General features: G+C 37.6%; 1 protein-coding gene across 1 annotated transcript; it reads right to left on the minus strand.

Moving 5' to 3' along the window:
- On the minus strand, window positions 1-11,546 carry parm1 (prostate androgen-regulated mucin-like protein 1). The gene is made up of 4 exons (XM_076886286.1): window positions 11,427-11,546; window positions 7,456-8,142; window positions 2,476-2,554; window positions 1-2,076 (listed from the first exon to the last, which is right to left on the minus strand). Exons 1-4 carry the CDS (start codon window positions 11,458-11,460, stop codon window positions 1,986-1,988), a joined length of 891 nt encoding a protein of 296 aa, XP_076742401.1. The 5' UTR covers window positions 11,461-11,546; the 3' UTR covers window positions 1-1,985.
- Between the last annotated feature and the right edge of the window lie 6,752 nt (window positions 11,547-18,298).

Consider the following 18,298-nt stretch of genomic DNA (forward strand, 5'->3'; position numbering starts at 1 on the left):
GTCTTTTGTTTATTTTGCATACACTGTTTTCCCTTCTCTCGTCCTGTTCTATTATTAGTTTCACATTTAAAGAAAAAACGTTAAAAAAATACTTCATGTACTCAAGAATTCCATTTTATGTTGCTTTATTTATTGGGTTGGGAAGAAATATTCCTTCATCTGCAACTACTTGTAACTTTGCAGCTTTAGATTAGAATTGTTTAAAGTAAAATCGGAATGATTTCCCTGCAAAATGCTCCATTACTCGAATTTGTGAATCACAGGCCTTCTTTCCACCAGATTTCCTCCAGTCTTTCCTCTAGACAGCCCTGTACAGCATTTCGGGAAAATGGGTGTCATGTAGCAAAGGAAACAGAATAGTCGCAAGTACTCTATTTTGAGCGAAGAGGCAATCTCTGGGGCTAAAAAATGCGGTCAGTGCTGTGATGCCCAAAACTGCACTTCCTTTAGTGGCCATTTGAATCAATCCCCACAGACTCCTCTCTTAAAATAACTAGATTTACAGCAGAAATAAACATTTATAATGGACAGAATTTGACCTTTTCAGAGCTTCTGTGGAAATTATTAAAGAAGAAGATGGACTAACGAAATGACACAGACAAGCTGTGTGTGGGTGTGGGAGGAGGATTTCATGGGAAACCATGAGAGAAAGAGGAAGCATGGAAGCAGTTTGGATGGGATGGCAGTGATGGCAGGACTATTATTAAAGCTTCCACTAATAAATGCTCTGCAGTCTGCTGGGCAAAGAGATGAAGACATCACACCGAATGTCAGCATTTGTGTGCGTGTGCTACACATGCTGTGTTGTCGTGCCATTTTATTGGTTTCAGATAATTACTGCCATCATGCTTTTGTGTTTAGATAGCTGCAGTACTTCTTCTGTATACTCCACAGCTGAAAAGTCTGAAGCATTAAAGTGCGCTGGGTTTAGCTTCTACATTTTCCACAACATCACTCAGATTGCTGTTGCCATAATGGTGATAACACTGACTTTAATCACCTTTATTCACCAATTTATTCACAAACACACATCTATCGAGCTCATTAAAATATACAAACAGTCAAAACAGCAGCCTGGCTGACGACAGAAATATCCCAGAAATATGAAAACAAACCACATCTCAACACAGAATCTAGTAATTAAAATGTCACTCAAATATGGCAGATGCAGCTGATCAGGTTTGAGAGAGAGGTAACACCTTATTATGTGTTTTACTGAGGGCACACAAGATGTTTAATACAAAAAATGCATCTTTTAGCTTTTTGAATACAATTAAAGAATTAAACCTTGTACCCTCCTTTCAAAGGCTGGTCACTCTCTTCCTTTACATCATTCAGTTTGACACTTTTACACACACAATAAGAAAAACTAATAAAGCTAAAACATTTTATCTAAATGACTATATTTACTTCACTTAACATGGACACCTGGAGTTGTTAAAACGTGTCTCCATCTTAGATTTGCGATATATCTCACTTTTCTATAAATCAAAATTATTATGAAAATTGTATAATGATCAAAAGCTTTTCTCATCACTTCATTGGCACATTGGAAAGGTTTCTCTGCTGGCTCTTTATTATTTGCTACCGTCCGTGTTTTTTCAGTGTCTCTTGTAATGTTACACTGGAGCTGATCTTCACTGAGAAAAGTCATAACACCTGTACAAACACACTAGATAACCTGTGACTTTCCACTCTTAGAAATGTGATCATATATGAGAGTTCATGAAGCTAAAGCTCTTTGAAAAGGTACCTGAGAAAATGCTAGTAGCTGCTATTATTTGAAATAAATACTTTTTTGTCACATTGGAAATACAATAGCAGTTCGAGAAATTCAGTGCATTCGAGCAGTGGCGTGACTGGCTCGATGTCTAGCTAACACTTGAAAAATCTGACCATCGTGAAGTCATCATTCACATACTGTTAGCACATTCTGATCAGACTGGCTCTGCCTGCAGGACTTTGGATTTCTCTGGGATCAGAGGTCAAGCATCATAGGGGTCATACATTGGGTTGTTGAAGTTTCCTGTCATGCCGTAATCTTGGCTGTCCAGGAGACGGCCGTAGTTTGTCCGTCTGAAACAGAAAATACAAAGACGAAACGGAGTGAGAGAAGCAGTGTTCCAAACACTTCAGTGAGGGGTTGACCTTTCTCACTCTTACAGTGATCAGAAATTTCTAAGGGCAGTTATTTTGCTACTTAATGTGACCTGAATCTAATGACTGAGTTCATTTCTCAACCACAGACACACTTCTAGGTTAGCTTTACTATTTAGATCTGGAAGCCATCTTTTATACCATCAATGGAAAAAAAAATAATTTTAGAGCACGACTGACAAAGGATCAATCCCCTGGGAACTATCCTTTTGGTGACACATATGGGGGCTGCTTGGAGAAATGAAATCATCTGACTGGTACAATCAAATTTGGCTATGAACTATGAGCATTCAGCTTCTATAACACAAGTTGACTCACCTGATCTTGTAGTAGTAGAGCCCTCCCAACACAACGAGAACCAATACAATGAATAAAGAAACGATGGCTGCAATACTTCCTGGAGAAAAGAACAAAGAAATAGACAATAAGTCTAAGGGTTCCTCTTATAGTCTGTGGTTTGAGTCCAGGAGTTTGACTTGCCTTCAGGTTTTTATTGTTTCCTGTTTGGTTTCACTTGGGTTTGTCATTTCCTGTTTTGATCATTCTTGTTATTGAGTCTCTTTTTTTCTTTTTTTAATGGTGTTTAACTGTTTGTTTGTTTTTTCTATTTTGTGTTTCTTATTTTATTATCTTAGTACACTCCTGACTCCTGTTTCTAGTTGTGCCTCCATCTGTCTCACTCTGTCCTTAAGCCTCAACCCATTTGTGTTTCCTTGAAATTCTTTTTTGTTCGTCTCTTTCCGTCATTTCCTGTTTTACTTTGAAGGTTAGTTTCTTTAATGTTCTGTGTTAGTTTTTCTTCCTGTCGGCCCTTCCCTGATGTGCATTCACTTTTTGTCACCTGTATCTCTTTCCTCACCTGTTTGTCACTCCCAGTCAATTCTGTGTATAAATAGTCCTGTCTTCCCTTTGTTGAAGTGCATGTGTACTTTAGTGTGTGTTCCTTTGTGAAGTTTGTGGCGGATTTGGGTCCAACACTGTAATCCACAAAGGTCAGTTTCATAAGTCCTCATGTTTTTAAATCAGTACATGTGACATTATGGTTTTTGGTTGTTTTTTATTTTATTTTGTAAAACATGCTTTTAAATTAAACTGAAGTAGACTAACTGTTATTTAAAGGCTGCATGAAAATTCTCTGCAGGTTAGTGGAGGATATACCGGTTAGTTTGCTCTACTGTGATGGGTTTAAAGTAAAGAACAGTGTGTGACCCAATTAAACCCCTGATTATACACATTTGCCTGTTTAGAGGCAAAGTCACCCTCTACAATGTAGGCAACAGAATATATAGATTTTTTTTTCCTTCTTTTTCTTTAGATTCAAATTGAGTATAGTTAGAATTTTAAAAAGTTAGACTAAATTTTGTTTTCTCATCTACTGATATTATTTATTCATTATGTTAAATCTAGCTGAAGGTTCAGTTAGCATTGCACAAAAATAAAAATAAAAAACGCTTTTTACTTTCTTGCTTGGAGTAAATTCCAGAGCCTGTACTTTTTTACTTTTACCTGAGAAATAAGTTAGATCAGTACTTCAACTATTACTGGAGTATTTTTAGATGTAGTAGTTGTACTTCTACTTGTACATTTGCTAACTGGTTAGTTCTAGGTGTGTTTCCCCCTGTTTCCCATCCACTCGTTATCCTCAGTCTTCCTCTTCTTATTGTCGCATCGTCCCCATTTGCTGTGTGCGTCCTTGTGTATCATGGTTTGCTTGTAAACTCAAAGTTGTAAATGTTCTTTTTTTCCCCTTCTGCTTTATGGTTCCTAGTAACTAGATTGTGATTTCCTTCTTTAGTTCACTCCAGTTTATTAGTTTACTTTTTATATTGGTTTGAAAGAGTTCAATGGAGTGGTTAGCAATCACACTACATGTGCACTGTTCTTAAGTCAAACCAAACCCTGCCTGGTCTGACCTTTTCAATGGGCCAGGACAAAGTAGGGTTAACCGTGCGCACACATAATATGCAGTAATCACACTAAATTTGAAAAAACTGGTGGTCAGAGTTATGTTTACTGTTCAGATTCTTCAGCTAAGTATAAATTACTTAATGTGAATACAGCCTAAATATATAGGCTTTTTGTGCATGTGTTTGGTCATAAACTAAACAACTGGGCAGCTGTTTTAAAAATAGCAATCAACAAAAGGTTAAAGGACTCTGTAAATTACAGTTGAAATCAACCCGAACTCAATCGACTGATGTATCAGGAAAGCACTAACCAAAGAGCCACACCGCCAACAAGCTAAAATCAATCAGTCTAAAGTGTATTGAAAACTTTATTGAATGATTCTTCATTTGGGATTCATAAAATGTGTTTTTCCCATCAACTGAACACACCTGATGTTTAAGTATGTCAGTGGCCTCAGCCGACTGTACTGACTATGCAGAGATAAGCTAAAAGTCTCGAGAGGTGGTGGCCATTTTGTGGCACAGTGTACTATGAACTTAAGATAATTCTTAAGATAATTCCCAATGTCTAAAGTGACTGATCTTTGAGCTTTAGTTTTGATAAGTAATCTCCATGTGAGAAACTGGATGAAATCAGCCCACCTCAAGGATCTTATGTTTCTATTTGTTGGCGGCACAGCCTAGAAAAATATTCAGCGATAATCAATAAACACTTCCTTGATAAACAAGGCTGCTCTTAATACTCTTACTAGCCTTAATTTCAACATTAAATGACCTGCTTATTGCTGACTATGTGCCTCAGTTTATCAGAAAGCTGTCTGATCTTTGAACTGAGTCTTTAAACCTTTGATAGGTGGCACGCTTTGGAAATAGACACTGAAAATGCATTCTGTTATTTTCCAAAGAATGGACTGTAACTGAGCAGTGAAGATTCTTTGACAACACAAATCACCATTTGGAACTGATCATGACCTGCAAATTTTTATTTATTTATTTTTTAAATACAAACTTTTAGTTTAGGTGTTATTGGTGTTGAAAAATGTGTAACTGCTCATAAATGATCACCATACTTTCTGGGCCTTTTTAAGTAACCAGATGATTCATATGAAATGAACCAAAGGGAATGACATGAAATGACATACATTATCAGGTGCACTAGCCAATGATAACGGGAAATAAGCAGTAGGTTCCCATTTGTGGAAAACTATTCTTCTTTGCTATAAATCTCTTAAAGTTATTTTGGCTTTAATGAGATTAGATGGTCCAAATGCCCATGAAGTAACGTAAAGAATGTTTTAGTATACCTTATAATGTGATCTGAAAGTGATGATAATGACTGGATATTGTACACTTAGTGAATAAGCAGAGAAAGAACTAGCATTTATTTAGCTGGTAAGGACTTTACTATGAAGTAAACAAGGAAGCGTGAAAGGAAACTGTTCACATATTAACCACAGACTAAACCACGCTGAAAAGAGGTCAGTCACAGACAGGCAACAGAAGGGCTGGGGTAGTGCATGAGTATTGCATGCTTTCACTTTGCTCATTTAACAAAAGAACTATGAGTACCTGTGCCACTGTGTTTGTAAATCCTATGTTCAACACATTCGCTGATATTTACATTCGGGTGTTATAGACAGACAGCTGGTTTACATCAGATTCAGGTCAGACACCAGTCATTTTGTTAGAGTACGTGCCCTTTACTGGCAGTATACTGTAACTATTCTTTGATTAAAGCCAAAAGTTAATGAGTGACTTGCATACTAGAGATATCTGAAGGAGTACAATAAAGATAAGAAAATAATTTATCATTTCAAGGGAACACACAGTGGGTGTCTTGACAGAGCATCTGCAATAAACACAGAGTTGTCTAGAAAGGGCAGGTACTTGGGTAACAAGTTTTGGTGCAGTGTAATGTGGTACTATCTGATCAAATATGTGGCAGTGTCTCAGGTAAATGTTGTAGCATCCAAACTACAGGTTAGTGTTATCAAAAAAAGAAGAAGAAGTAATAAATTATATATGATAAACATTGAGTATACTTCCTTACTTTACTTTACGTGATATGTCTGATTAATTACCAGCTACTTGGAGACACTTGAATAAGAACAAGTTTTGCAAGAAACAAACAAACAAAAACCCTACACTATAAGTAAATTTCAGAGGTGTGTAAGTAATTTTAAGTGCATAATTTCATGTATTTTACTGGAAAGGAGACATAAATTACATTGTAAGTAGTTTTAAATGCTATGTTTATGGTATTTTGGAGGAAATTTTAAGGAAACAAATAATATTTTCCATCTGTCATCCTTTGCTGTATTTTTGGAGGGGTGCAGGCCTTAATCTTTCCATTTTTTATGCTTATTTTTTAAACATCTTTATTTAATATTCATTATTTTATGTGCACAATATATATTCTGTTATCCATTTTTTTAAATTACATTATAATTTTTCCTTGCTTTCCCCCTTATTTGAGTGTAGCTACCTGTATTTTTAGTTAAATATAATTACATAATTTTAAACACAATACATTGAAATTCCATTTAATTATATGAGCATTGAGGCCTTGCTCTTGGGTCATTTTTATAAAGTGTTACCTTTAATCCTACTGAGTTTGACATTTTAGGAGTTATGAGTTTGGGTATACCATTTTTAACACTGGGCACTTATTAGGTAGACCTGTTCAACTGCTCACTAACACAAATCATCTAATCTATCATATGATGGGAGCTCAATGCATTTCAATATGTAGACATGGTCAAGACGACATGCAGAAGTTCAAACTGAGCATAAGCAGGGTGAAGAAAGAGGATTTTAGTGATTTGAATGTAGCATGGTTGTTGGTGGCAGATGGGCTGATCTGAGAATCTCAGAAACTGCTGATCTGTTGGGATTTTCCCACACAACCATCTGTTCAAAGGTTTACAGAGAATGGTCCAAAAATGGCCCAGTGAGCAGTAACTCTAGGTGAAAATACCTTGTTAATCCCAGAGGTCAGAAGAAATCATCAAGTGAAAAGGAAGGCAACAGTAACTCGACTCAACTAACTGGCAGTTTGTCAGCTTTCATGGTGCCAAGAGGATAAACTATACATTTTTTTTTAGATCAGATTTCTATTTATAACTAATTAGTAATAATGTAATGCTTCTATGCTAAACTATGATAAAAATCTACATGATACTGTCTAGTCAAGCTCTGGTTATTGATACCATTTTTGCATTCAGGCTTTTGATGTTAGATGACATTTTTCAGTCTTGATGTCCTCTTGTCAGTGAAGATACACTGGTTTCCAACTTACTGTCATGTAGCAGAATTGTTGTGGGATCGATCAGGAAAGGAAAGGAAATGCATGAAACAGAAAGGATAACTATATCTGAGCAATACTCCATACCTGAGCTTAGACCTTTGGGCTTGTGTTCATCTTGCCCCACAGTGGTACCCTTCGTGGTGGATCTTGGAGGGGTGGTGAATCCAGGAGTGGTAGTAGTTTCTCGGATTGTTTGAATACTTGCATTTAAAGTGCTTAAGGTGATTGTTGTGTTGGTGGTTTGGGCGATGTCGGTGGTGCTGTATGTTTGGGTGGCGCTCGTGGGAGTAATGGCTGTGCTGGTGTTTTGGGCGATGTCAGTGGTGCTGTTTGTTTGGGTGGCGCTCGTGGGAGTAATGGCTGTGCTGGTGCTTTGAGCGATGTCAGTGGTGCTGTTTGTTTGGGTGGCGCTTGTGGGAGTAATGGCTGTGCTGGTGTTTTGGGCGATGTCAGTGGTGCTGTTTGTTTGGGTGGCGCTTGTGGGAGTAATGGCTGTGCTGGTGTTTTGGGCGATGTCAGTGGTGCTGTTTGTTTGGGTGGCGCTTGTGGGAGTAATGGCTGTGCTGGTGTTTTGGGCGATGTCAGTGGTGCTGTTTGTTTGGGTGGTGGTGCTTGTGGGAGTAGTGGCTGTGTTGGTGCTTTGGGTGAGGTCAGTGGTGCTGGTGTTTTCAGTGACACCTGCTGTTGATGTCTCGTTAAGGCTTGCAGAAGTTGAAGGTGGTGCTGTGGAGGTTACTATCTGTTTTGTTACTGCACAGAATAACAGCAGACCTGCAATTCAAGACAGGAGATTTTTGTAAGGTGGTGAGAATGTGATATATGACATTCCTCCTGCTTTCGAATGTAGACTTTGGAATTTTCCTGTCCTTTCTTTTCTCTCTTAAAATGATGGTAAACTAGTATTTCGGAGCTTTAGAAATCGATAGTAACGTGGACCCCTTCCATATGTACCAGGTAGGATTGAGAATGTTTTAGCTGATAAGTAGAGTGTCACACTGAAAGTTCTTGGTGTTAAATGAATTTCCAAATAGAAATTAGAGTTAGGTAGTATTAACCCCGATTCTTGTGTCCCCGTGATGGAACAGAGAAAACTGACCCATAGTGTGTTAAAACATTTATATTTCTTTTTATTCAATCATCTTCCGGAAGAGAGAGACCCCTACACAGCCCAAACGCCAGTTGCAGGATCTCTAACATTTAAATTTGCAACATGTGTGCTTCCTGGAAAGTCTTCTGCTTTTGGAATTCATGCAATCTGATTTAGGTTGTATATAGTTTTATAGGTTATTGATTTTATTTACTTCTCTGACTGATATTTAGTTAAAAAAATATAGTGTGCAGCTTTATTTGGAGTTTATTGAACTCGTGCCAATTAAAGGTACATTTTGGAAGCTGTTTTTATTTGTTTACAGGCTCATACTAACAGTACTGGTCCCAACCCTGGCTATATAGTAGGGTTGCATCAGGAAGGGGATCTGGTGTAACATCAGTGACAAATCAAATGTGTAGCTTCATCTTTGGTGACCTCTTGGAAAATTAGAGAGAAGTTGAAAGCATCTATTACTGAAAGTATTGATCTTTTTTGTGAAACAGTTTGGGTGTTTTGGCAAATACAACACTGAGCTGTTTTCAAGGACTAAAGACGGTGAGTTTGCATGCACTAAACTATGTTAATTATATAATAAACCCATTAACTACATATAAAAGATGAATTTAGGCCTCCAGGTCTGAAACTAAAGGGGGAAGACCTTACATTCTTTCTAATGTCCTGTAGGCTAAAACTGATCGCAAAACTGTCAGACTGCACTTTTTTAAATTTAAGGTAGTTCTAATGTCACTTAGGTATGAACAGTATCGCACTTGCTTAGTCGGATTGAAGTCAATTAATTTTGCACAACTCCAGCTTTTATATATACAGTCCCCATCAAAAGTTTAAGACCACTTGAAAAATGGCACAAAATCATACTTTGCATGGTTGGATCTCAACAAGGTTCCATATAGAGCTTCAACATGCAAGAAGAAGAAATGGGAGTGAGACAAAATATTTTTCTGAGCATGCAATTTATTGAATACAACGCTTAAACCAAAACAGTCCGTTTTACAGCTGATCAAAAGTTTAGGACCACACCTAAAAAAAACCCTGTTATCCCCAAAGGTTCTCAATTGGATTTAGATCAGGGGAACATGCAGGATGGTCCAAAAGAGCAATGTTATTCTCCTGGATATAGTCCCTTGTTCTGTGTACTGTAGCGTTGTCCTGTTGAAAAACCCCATTCGTTACTGCACAGATGAGGGCCATCAGTCATGAGGAATGCTCTCTGCAACATTTGGACATAGCCAGCAGCCGTTTGATGCCCCTGCACCTCCTGAAGCTCTGTTGTGGCATGTAGAAAACATCTCAGGTGGGATCTGCTTGTCTTGCCAGTAACACTGGAAACCATCAGGGCCATGAAGGTTAAATTTTTCTCATAAGAGAATAAAACTTTCTTCCATCTTTCATTGTCCCATGTTTGGTGCACTCTTGCAAAGTCTAAATGATCGGTTCTGTGGCGTTCAAGGAGACGAGGCCTTTGTAGACGTTTTTTGTTTTTGAAGCCCTTCAGTCTCCGATGCCGTCTGATGGTTATGGGGCTGCAGTCTGCACCAGTAACTGCCTTAATTTGGTTTGGGGATTGTCCAGTGTCTTGACAGACAGCCAGTTGGATCCTCTGGCTCAGTGCTAGTGAAATTTTTTGGGGTCTTCCACTTGACTTTGTTCCATAACCCTCAGGATCATTTAAGAAGTCCCAAATGACTTTCTTATTGCGTCCCACATCAGCAGGGATTGTGCGCTGCGAGAGACCCTGCTTATGCAGTTCAACAATAACACCACATTCAAAAAGGGAAAGTTTTTTTGCCTTTGCCATCAGTACGTCATGACAGTGTGACTACCTGACAGAAAATGACAATGAATCCACATTTGCACAGATTTGGCCTTTTAAAGGGATGTGGTCCTAAACTATTGATCAGCTGTAAAACAGACTGTTTCGGTTTAAGCATTATTTTCAATAAATTGCATGCTCAAAAAATGTTTTGTCTCACTACCATTTCTTCTTGTTGCATGTTGAAGCTCTACTTGGAACCTTGTTAAGATCCAACCATGCAAAATATGATCTTAAACTTTTGACCGGGACTGTATATTTCATACCTCTTTGACCACTACCATTGTGCAATCAGAATGTAGTTGGTCATGGTTAGTCATGATAATTTATCTGGCAGAACCATGAAAAAAAAAGCTCTCCCCATCTTTTGATTTGAAATTTAACATGAATAAAAGACCAGAAAGGCTGAACGTTTACAGTCTGTGTAGTACATATTTCATCACAGACACAGTCTTGCCATCAGCGTTTCTGTCAACGTAAAGGAAGTCAGAGCAGGGATCTAGTATGACGAATGTATTATTTCTTTCCTCCTTCGATTATAGTTGTTTGATCACAATTTTAAAAGTTTAATTTAAAAAAGAGAATCTAATGAAAATAAACTATCTACTTATCACCAGTGGGAGAAAGAAACATTAAAGTGATGATGCAGTACTTTGTGATAAAGATTCAACCCAAAGGTTCCAAAATAGTGTTGAGTCAAAAAAAGAAAAAAAACAACACATTTCCTGTCTGAGAGCTTTAGCACCACATGTCATCATCACTCAGTTTAGACCGGTAGAAATGTGTCATTTACTTCCTTAACAAATCAAACACTGAAAAAGCATTGTGTTGTGTAACTTCTAGCAGGTCTGAGTTTAACCTTCTTACACTGAAAGTTCACTTCTAACAAGCTATTTGAACCAGTGAAAAGAGGCATTTTAAAAACACTGCAAAGGCTGATTTCACCAAAGAACCTTCAGTTCAAATAATTTACAGATCAGCTACTGAAGGGAGTAATTTCTGCACTTATAATCTAAAAAAATACTAACAATAAACATGATAGTTCACATGGCTCTTCAATCACTTACTAAAGACCTTTATCTTAAAAACAGATCTAGGTAAATCAGAAAGGAGCCTGTTTTGATGTTTACTTACATGTTATCAGAGTTTGACGACTGACCCTCGTCATAGTTTTCCTTTAGCTGTATGTCTTCACAAACACTTTTGTGGCTGTAGCTTTGTGCTCTCTGCTCCCTGTAGAAAGCTGTAGTGTGTACGGCTGCTTGTGACTGTAGGTGACTAATTATAAAAGCCTGGGGGGGCGAGGCTTCGTGATGTCACTTCACTTTTCAAACCTCATGAGGCTGTGTTCATCAAAATATGAACAAGCGAAGACAGGAAGTCTGACTAGAAATTGCAAAATTCATCTGTATTTGATTTTTTATAATGACTTCATCTTCATTTTTGATCTAAGATACGCCTGTAACAATTCGGAGATGAAGTTTTGTCACTTTAGTATATTACAAAATAAGCCTTAGCTGTAATCTTGTGTTTTGAATATCTGTGTCATTTATTCTATCTTATTTGGGGCTAGTGTATATGTAAATAATTAATCAAACCTTAAACCATTGATAATTGTAATTATTATTTTGTACCAGCAGAGAGCAGCACAAACATTTAAAACATGGCTCAGGCCTTCTCAACCAGCAGATAAGCTTATAATATACAACAGCGCTGATATACTTATAGACTCAAAGGTGTGAAATAACAGTGAAAACAAATAAATACTGTGTGAAAGTCTTCGTCCACCTCTCAATGCTTCCAAGGAGTCAGACTTGTAATGTTTTTTAAAAAGTGGTCCTGAGTAATAGTTCTCCAGGTTTGGACGTTGGCTGATTTTGTTTTTGTTCAGCCACTTAATAAGACTGAACCAGTTTTTAATTGTATCTTCAGGATGTTGTTACTATAGGACATCATTTGTTCCAATCCGGTTGTTCAGTCTGATGTCACTAGCCGTGTCTGGGTCTAAACTCCGCTGCAGGTCCATATATCAAACGATCACTGTGGCATTACTGAGAGTTGAAAAACTGTCTAAAGTCTTTCATCTTTAATAAAATGATCAGCGTTCTGCTCTACCAGGTGTAACAATTGAGTTTAACATCCAGGCATCCATGAAAACGGAATTTATGACATTTAACGGAGTTAGAAGTTAGCAGGGAGTTAGCTCGCTAGCTTCTATCTAAATACAATATAGCAAGTCCTGACTGCGGGGTTTTGGAAACAAATTAAAACGTACAGCTCTGTTATCACTTCCAGCATAAATGAAGACAGAAAACTAAACAGCAGTAACGTTTGTAGGGTTACTGAAGTTGGGCTAGCTGGTATATAATGATGTGCTGCGTGACCGCTAGCGACACAGCTACGTTAGCATAATATAAACAAGCTAACTTTTTTTTCCACTCGATAAAAGTTACCGTGAGTGTTCTCGGTGGTCAGGAACAAATGTAATCGCATGGCAGGATGCTGTAAAAGGACCAAACTTCAGCCAGGAGAACAACTGAGATAATCCATCCACAATACGAGGTTAGTCATTCATATACTGCTGCATGGGCTGGGCTGTAGTTACATCCTAAGGTTTTAAAAACTGAGCTTAAATAAATGATTAGCGGTAATAAAAGCCGAGGGAGGTCAACAGTGATCACTGACTGTTTTAGGAGCTTTTTGAGATCAAATAGAAGAAAATACATAACATTAAACATGTTAACAACACAAAAGCCATATTAAACGCAGACTACTTTAGACCCGGAAGTAGGATTCGTCGCGTCATCACTGAACAACCGGATATCTGTAGCTTAAAACTATTTATTGTATCATGGTCTCTCCTAAAGTGTTTTTGTGGATAATTGACTCCGTTTACATATAGGGGCTTTTCCCATACTTCACTGAACAGGTATGTGCCACCCTGCCTAGACCTCTTGCCCCTCCTTCACCCCTCCCCCATCTAAAATTTTCTACATCTGCCACTGGTTGAATCTATGAAAAACAGATAAAGATATCACAGTCTGAAGAACATACATTTATAATTTTGTACTAACAAGGTGAGTCTCAAAGAGATGTTTGCTGAAAATTTGGCATGCCTTGCATAATGTGCAACGTGGGTCAAAAGACGAAGTGGCAGGCCTAAAAAATAACCTATCTACTATCTATGAAAGATGCATCTGGGCCTTCAGGTGATACAGTTCTGTATCGATGGAAGGAAGGCACCGTCAAGAAGACAGAAAAGAAATTTTGAGGTACGCCAGATTAAACAAGAACTGGACTGAAAATCCAGTGGGCACAAGTCAGATGGACTTGTGGCCACTCCCCCTTGTAAACTGTTATTCCACATTGTTATTTATTGATTTTTACATTTCAATAAATCACTGCACATGTTTCCTATTTTCCCAGCAAAATGTAAAGACATGTGTTGTGATATTTTGATACCACGGTAGCATTTACAGGATATTGTTTTATTGTGATATTATACAGAAAAGAGTTACTCAATAAGGCCCATCTACTAGTTGTTTTTCTCTTTCTCTGTGACCCAAGAATTAAGGTGTAAGACTCACAAGCTGGTACCCCAAGGTCGAAAACACCACAGAGATGAGACCACTTCCTTACTCCCATCCTCCCTTTTTCTTTATCTCCTGGAAAAGGCTCGTTAAAGGCTAGGTGGTTCGTTTCAGAATTCACTAATGAAAGAACTCTGTATTTTATGTCTAGGAGTGTATTTTGCTGGGATGATCATAAATTGTAGCTGAACTGATAAACTACACACAGGATACTTCTTTGCTCACAAGGCAGGAAGACGTTTCCTTATTTGGTCTGTACCGGTTTGAACTGGGAAAGCTGACACACGAACCTTTTTTTCCTCTATATAAACTGCTGTGTATCAAATAAACCTTTGAGTCGATTTGGGAAGACAACCTGAAGCAGTCTGTGTTTCCTTGTTCTCCCAAGCTGCTCCCGACGTCGTAACTAACCCAGCTGAATGGCATACCTGAGTGTTACTTTAAATAATTAGGAATCTTAGAAGGAAAGGACAAAACTCTGCTTATCGCTCACGCCACGGAGGAAACCCGGGACGGCAATTTCCTTCAACATGAAGGGTGACTCAATACTTTTTTATAGTACTGCATTGCTCTACACAAAAGAGGTAAAGTTGTGCAACTGTTAATTATCCTGTTGTCTGTAATTTTTATACTGCCCAGCTATGCTGTCAGCCTTTTGTCTTTTTTATCAGCATCATTCTTGCAAGTATGTCTAGGATTGCATACTATTGTTTGCATAATACTGTATGTCTTACTGAATTCCACACTTCAATATCCCAGCATCAGTCTAAAAGGTCACCATAAGCTGAGCCATCTGTGATGTTCAATATAAAGGCCTGTAGAATTTTAGATGACTGACACATTAGATTTAGATATAATCTGTCAGAGAACTAGTATGACTCAGAACTTCCCCTATGGTTTCATAATATGTGCATGTGAGATAGTCAAGAAAAGAAATGTTTAAATTTCAAGTCCAAGTCTCCCACTGAATTTATTAACAAGTTTTCTAATGCTTTGTATCTTGTTTTGTTTAATATAAACAAGACCTTAAACATAATTTGTGATCACTGTAGGCCTCTCTGGATTTTTATTAACACTGTTAATGGGCCGTGCATCTTTAATCTCAGTTTTTAAAACCTCATGGTCTAACTACAGCCCACAGGCTCATGGATTGCCAGGCACTAAATATTTATGATGTTTTGAATAATCAAGATTTGGATTCAATAATATTTGTATGGGTAGGTGACGCTGAGAATCAGGATTTTTTCATAGCCAGTCATCCAGACCATGCAGCAGGATATTACTGACTAACCTCATGCTGGGAACGGATCATCTCAGGTCAGTGTTGGGTAAGTTACTTTTAAAAAGTAATTAATTACTAATTACTAATCAATATTGTATTTAAAATATTTATCTAATTAGTGTGTCTGAAAAGCAACTTAATTACTCAATAAGTAATTTAACTAAATACTTTTTAAAATCCCTATAAACCTTGAGTGGACAAACAATAGAAATTAAACTCTTCGAATAATAAATATTTTTTTTTAAAAGACGGAGACTCTACAGCAGATGTCCCTAACCTTTTTTGTACGCAGCGGTAGCATCTCTTCCATAACGTAGCATGCAATCATTTTTTTAAGCTCACCTTCAGACTCTTTCTGTGCTGCTGAAGTAAAATCTAGTTTTGCCTGCTTAGCAGGAGTTGCCGCGGTGTTATCCATGGATGATGAACAAGGATCAAGTGTTCGTCTATGCTCTTGTGTCAGGCGCTTCAGTAGATTACTCGTGCTATTAACAACGGCCGATAGTTTTTTCTCCCCAAGAGATAGCTTACATATTACTGTAATATTCTTGTCTGCTTGTTTCAGAAAAGTGAAGAGTATGTCCATTTCATAAAACAGCCACTCGCTTCAGCCGAGTCCGACATCTTAGAAGATAAATTATTGAAATTAAATAATGATCTTCAGCGAGTTTAATTATTTTACAATGTAACGCAAGTACATTGTAAGTAACTGTAATTAAAATGCCTAAAAATGAACAGTAATCAGTTACTCTACTTTTTCAGTGGAAAAGTAATTACAGTAATGCGTTACTTAGTAACGCGTTACACCCAACACTGTCTCAGGTGTTCTCTTAACTGAACTTTGGTCCATTCTTTTCCCTGCCATATGATTGCATTTGTCTCTGTCCATTGGGGACTCTCAAATTAACTTTTTTTTGACAGGAAGAAAGCTAACATTCACCCCCCACTTATAATAATAATAATGGATTGCATTTATATAGCGCTTTTCAAGGAACCCAAAGCGCTTTCCTTAGCTCTGTAGCTAGCCATCAGGTAGCACACCATTATATGCTAGCTACCCCAACTAATGTAACCATAGTAACATTACTGCTGTTTAGTTTTCTGCCTTCATTTACGTCTGAAATGATAGAGCTGCATGTTTTAATTTTTAGTGTTTTAACAATCCCTCAGTCAGAGTGTATAGATTACAACGAGCAAGCTAACTTTCCATTCCAAGCTAACTCGTTAAATTTCATAAATCTTCTTTTTTATTACTTTATTGTAACATGTGGGAGATCAGACACACTGAACATTTTATTGAAGTTGAAAGAATTTGGGCCATTTTTAACTCTCAGTGATACCACAGTGTTTGAATTTGGGAATCAAAGAAGAGTTGAACCTTTTGGTCTTATGTGTATTGTGGTAGTATTGCTGGTAGTCAGTGTTGGGGAGTAACGGAGTACATGTACCGCCGTTACGTATTTAAAATACAAAATATGAGTAAATGTATTCCGTTACAGTTACAGTTTAAAAAGGTGGTATTTAGAATACAGTTACTTTGTTGAAATAAATGGATTACACGGCGGTATTTTCTTGTTTCATATTGTGGCGGGTCAGGACTGTTTGGGTTTTGTTCTGTTGTTCCAGGCGGCAGCGTTACAGTTGCCATGATTACAGGGTGACGCGCGCCCTCTCTGCGACTGTGTGTTTCCTGGGTGAGAGAGCGCCTTTTTGTTGTGCTAAGCTAATAGGCAGAATGTCATGGGACCAGGTCATTGTGCTGTTTAGTTATTACTTGGCCTCATTTATTTGTCAATAATATTGAGCAAAAAACCCAATATCAGCAGCGAGGACAGGTATACCCACTTGTCGTCCTTCAACCTCTGCCTGACTAGGTAGTGTCCCGAAAATAATAAAGGATTTATTGATAATTTGAAAATTTTCTGTGGAGAATATTGTCTTGTTGCATCTCTCATTTCTACAACTTTGGCCAAATTTATCAAACTCCCAAACCATGACTATCCAGAGCTGAGACCAGGAAGCAGAAATGCAATCTTATAGGGAAATTATGTACCCCGCCTACCTAAAGTGAGCGTCTGTTATCAGATGTTGACAGTATCAAAAATGTGTGGTACAACCAGTTAACATTTTACATGCTGGTGTTTGTCCATCAGCTAGTCTTGGAGAAGAGTGAAGTTGTAACACACTAAGTGTGAAACCAAGCATTATAAACAATGAAAAATGTCTGCATCAGCCACTGTCTGTGCTTTTCATGGTCTATTTTTAATATAGAAACCATTTATATGTTTCTACATTCCTTTAGTTTGGCATATCTAGTCAGTAATATACTACCTAGTAATATGGTATTATAGGAAATTTATATTTATGTTTTTTATTTTAGAAAAAACTATCTGAGGCATAAAACCAGATATGGGCTGTACACATTGTTCCCCACATGTACCTTTATTTCAGCATTTCAAGGTGATGTGAAGGGTGGAGGAGAGTAAATCAATGACAGGTTTAGAGCTGTAACATCAGAACATTGTGGACACTGTGGGGATGAACAAAAAGTATTTGACCAGCATAATATAATCTGCAGTATGATCATTGCTTTAACAATGTAACAGATAGCTTTAAGATGGCCTTAAGATGTTATGCATATAGTTATTATGTTGACCTTGTATTTCAGGTGCAGTTATGACTATTTTATACACAATGCATATCTGTGCTTATTAAAGAGTTGGAGCTTGGTCAATTAATTGGGGGTTGGAAGCTTTGTTCGGCGCGATGTTCGGACAATCTATTGTGCAAGTGACTTGGAGCCATAGAAGGAATTGCAATACATGCTTACAAAACACTTATATATCAGATCATTTTATATTAAGGTTTTAGTAGAGGTTCTTGGTTAAAACATTTATTTAGTAGAAGACATACACATAGTCTCAGTGAGCTTCTGGTCTAGTGAAAGGTCAGAAGTGCAACAGGTGAATTGAGAAAGAGCATTTGAGGACGAGACACAGCAGGTTGGAGGTGAAGAGGTGACACAAAGAGCATGTGAGGTCAACACATACACACACATTAGTTAGATTTATTCAGAGGAGAGATTAGTTATGTCTCGACAAGAAAGAGGAACAATTCACTTTAAGATAAGAACG

Source organism: Maylandia zebra, linkage group LG7 (genome assembly GCF_041146795.1).
Source record: "Maylandia zebra isolate NMK-2024a linkage group LG7, Mzebra_GT3a, whole genome shotgun sequence".
Lineage (NCBI taxonomy): Eukaryota > Metazoa > Chordata > Actinopteri > Cichliformes > Cichlidae > Maylandia > Maylandia zebra.

What these genes read in the sequence shown, in the direction of transcription:
- parm1 (XM_076886286.1), bottom strand. Translation starts at nt 11,460, where the DNA reads ATGACGAGGGTCAGTCGTCAAACTCTGATAACAT. An exon ending in TCGTCAAACTCTGATAACAT is followed by an intron (nt 8,143 to 11,426) that starts GTAAGTAAACAT and finishes CTTGAATTGCAG; the next exon opens with GTCTGCTGTTATTCTGTGCA. An exon ending in GCCCAAAGGTCTAAGCTCAG is followed by an intron (nt 2,555 to 7,455) that starts GTATGGAGTATT and finishes TCTTTTCTCCAG; the next exon opens with GAAGTATTGCAGCCATCGTT.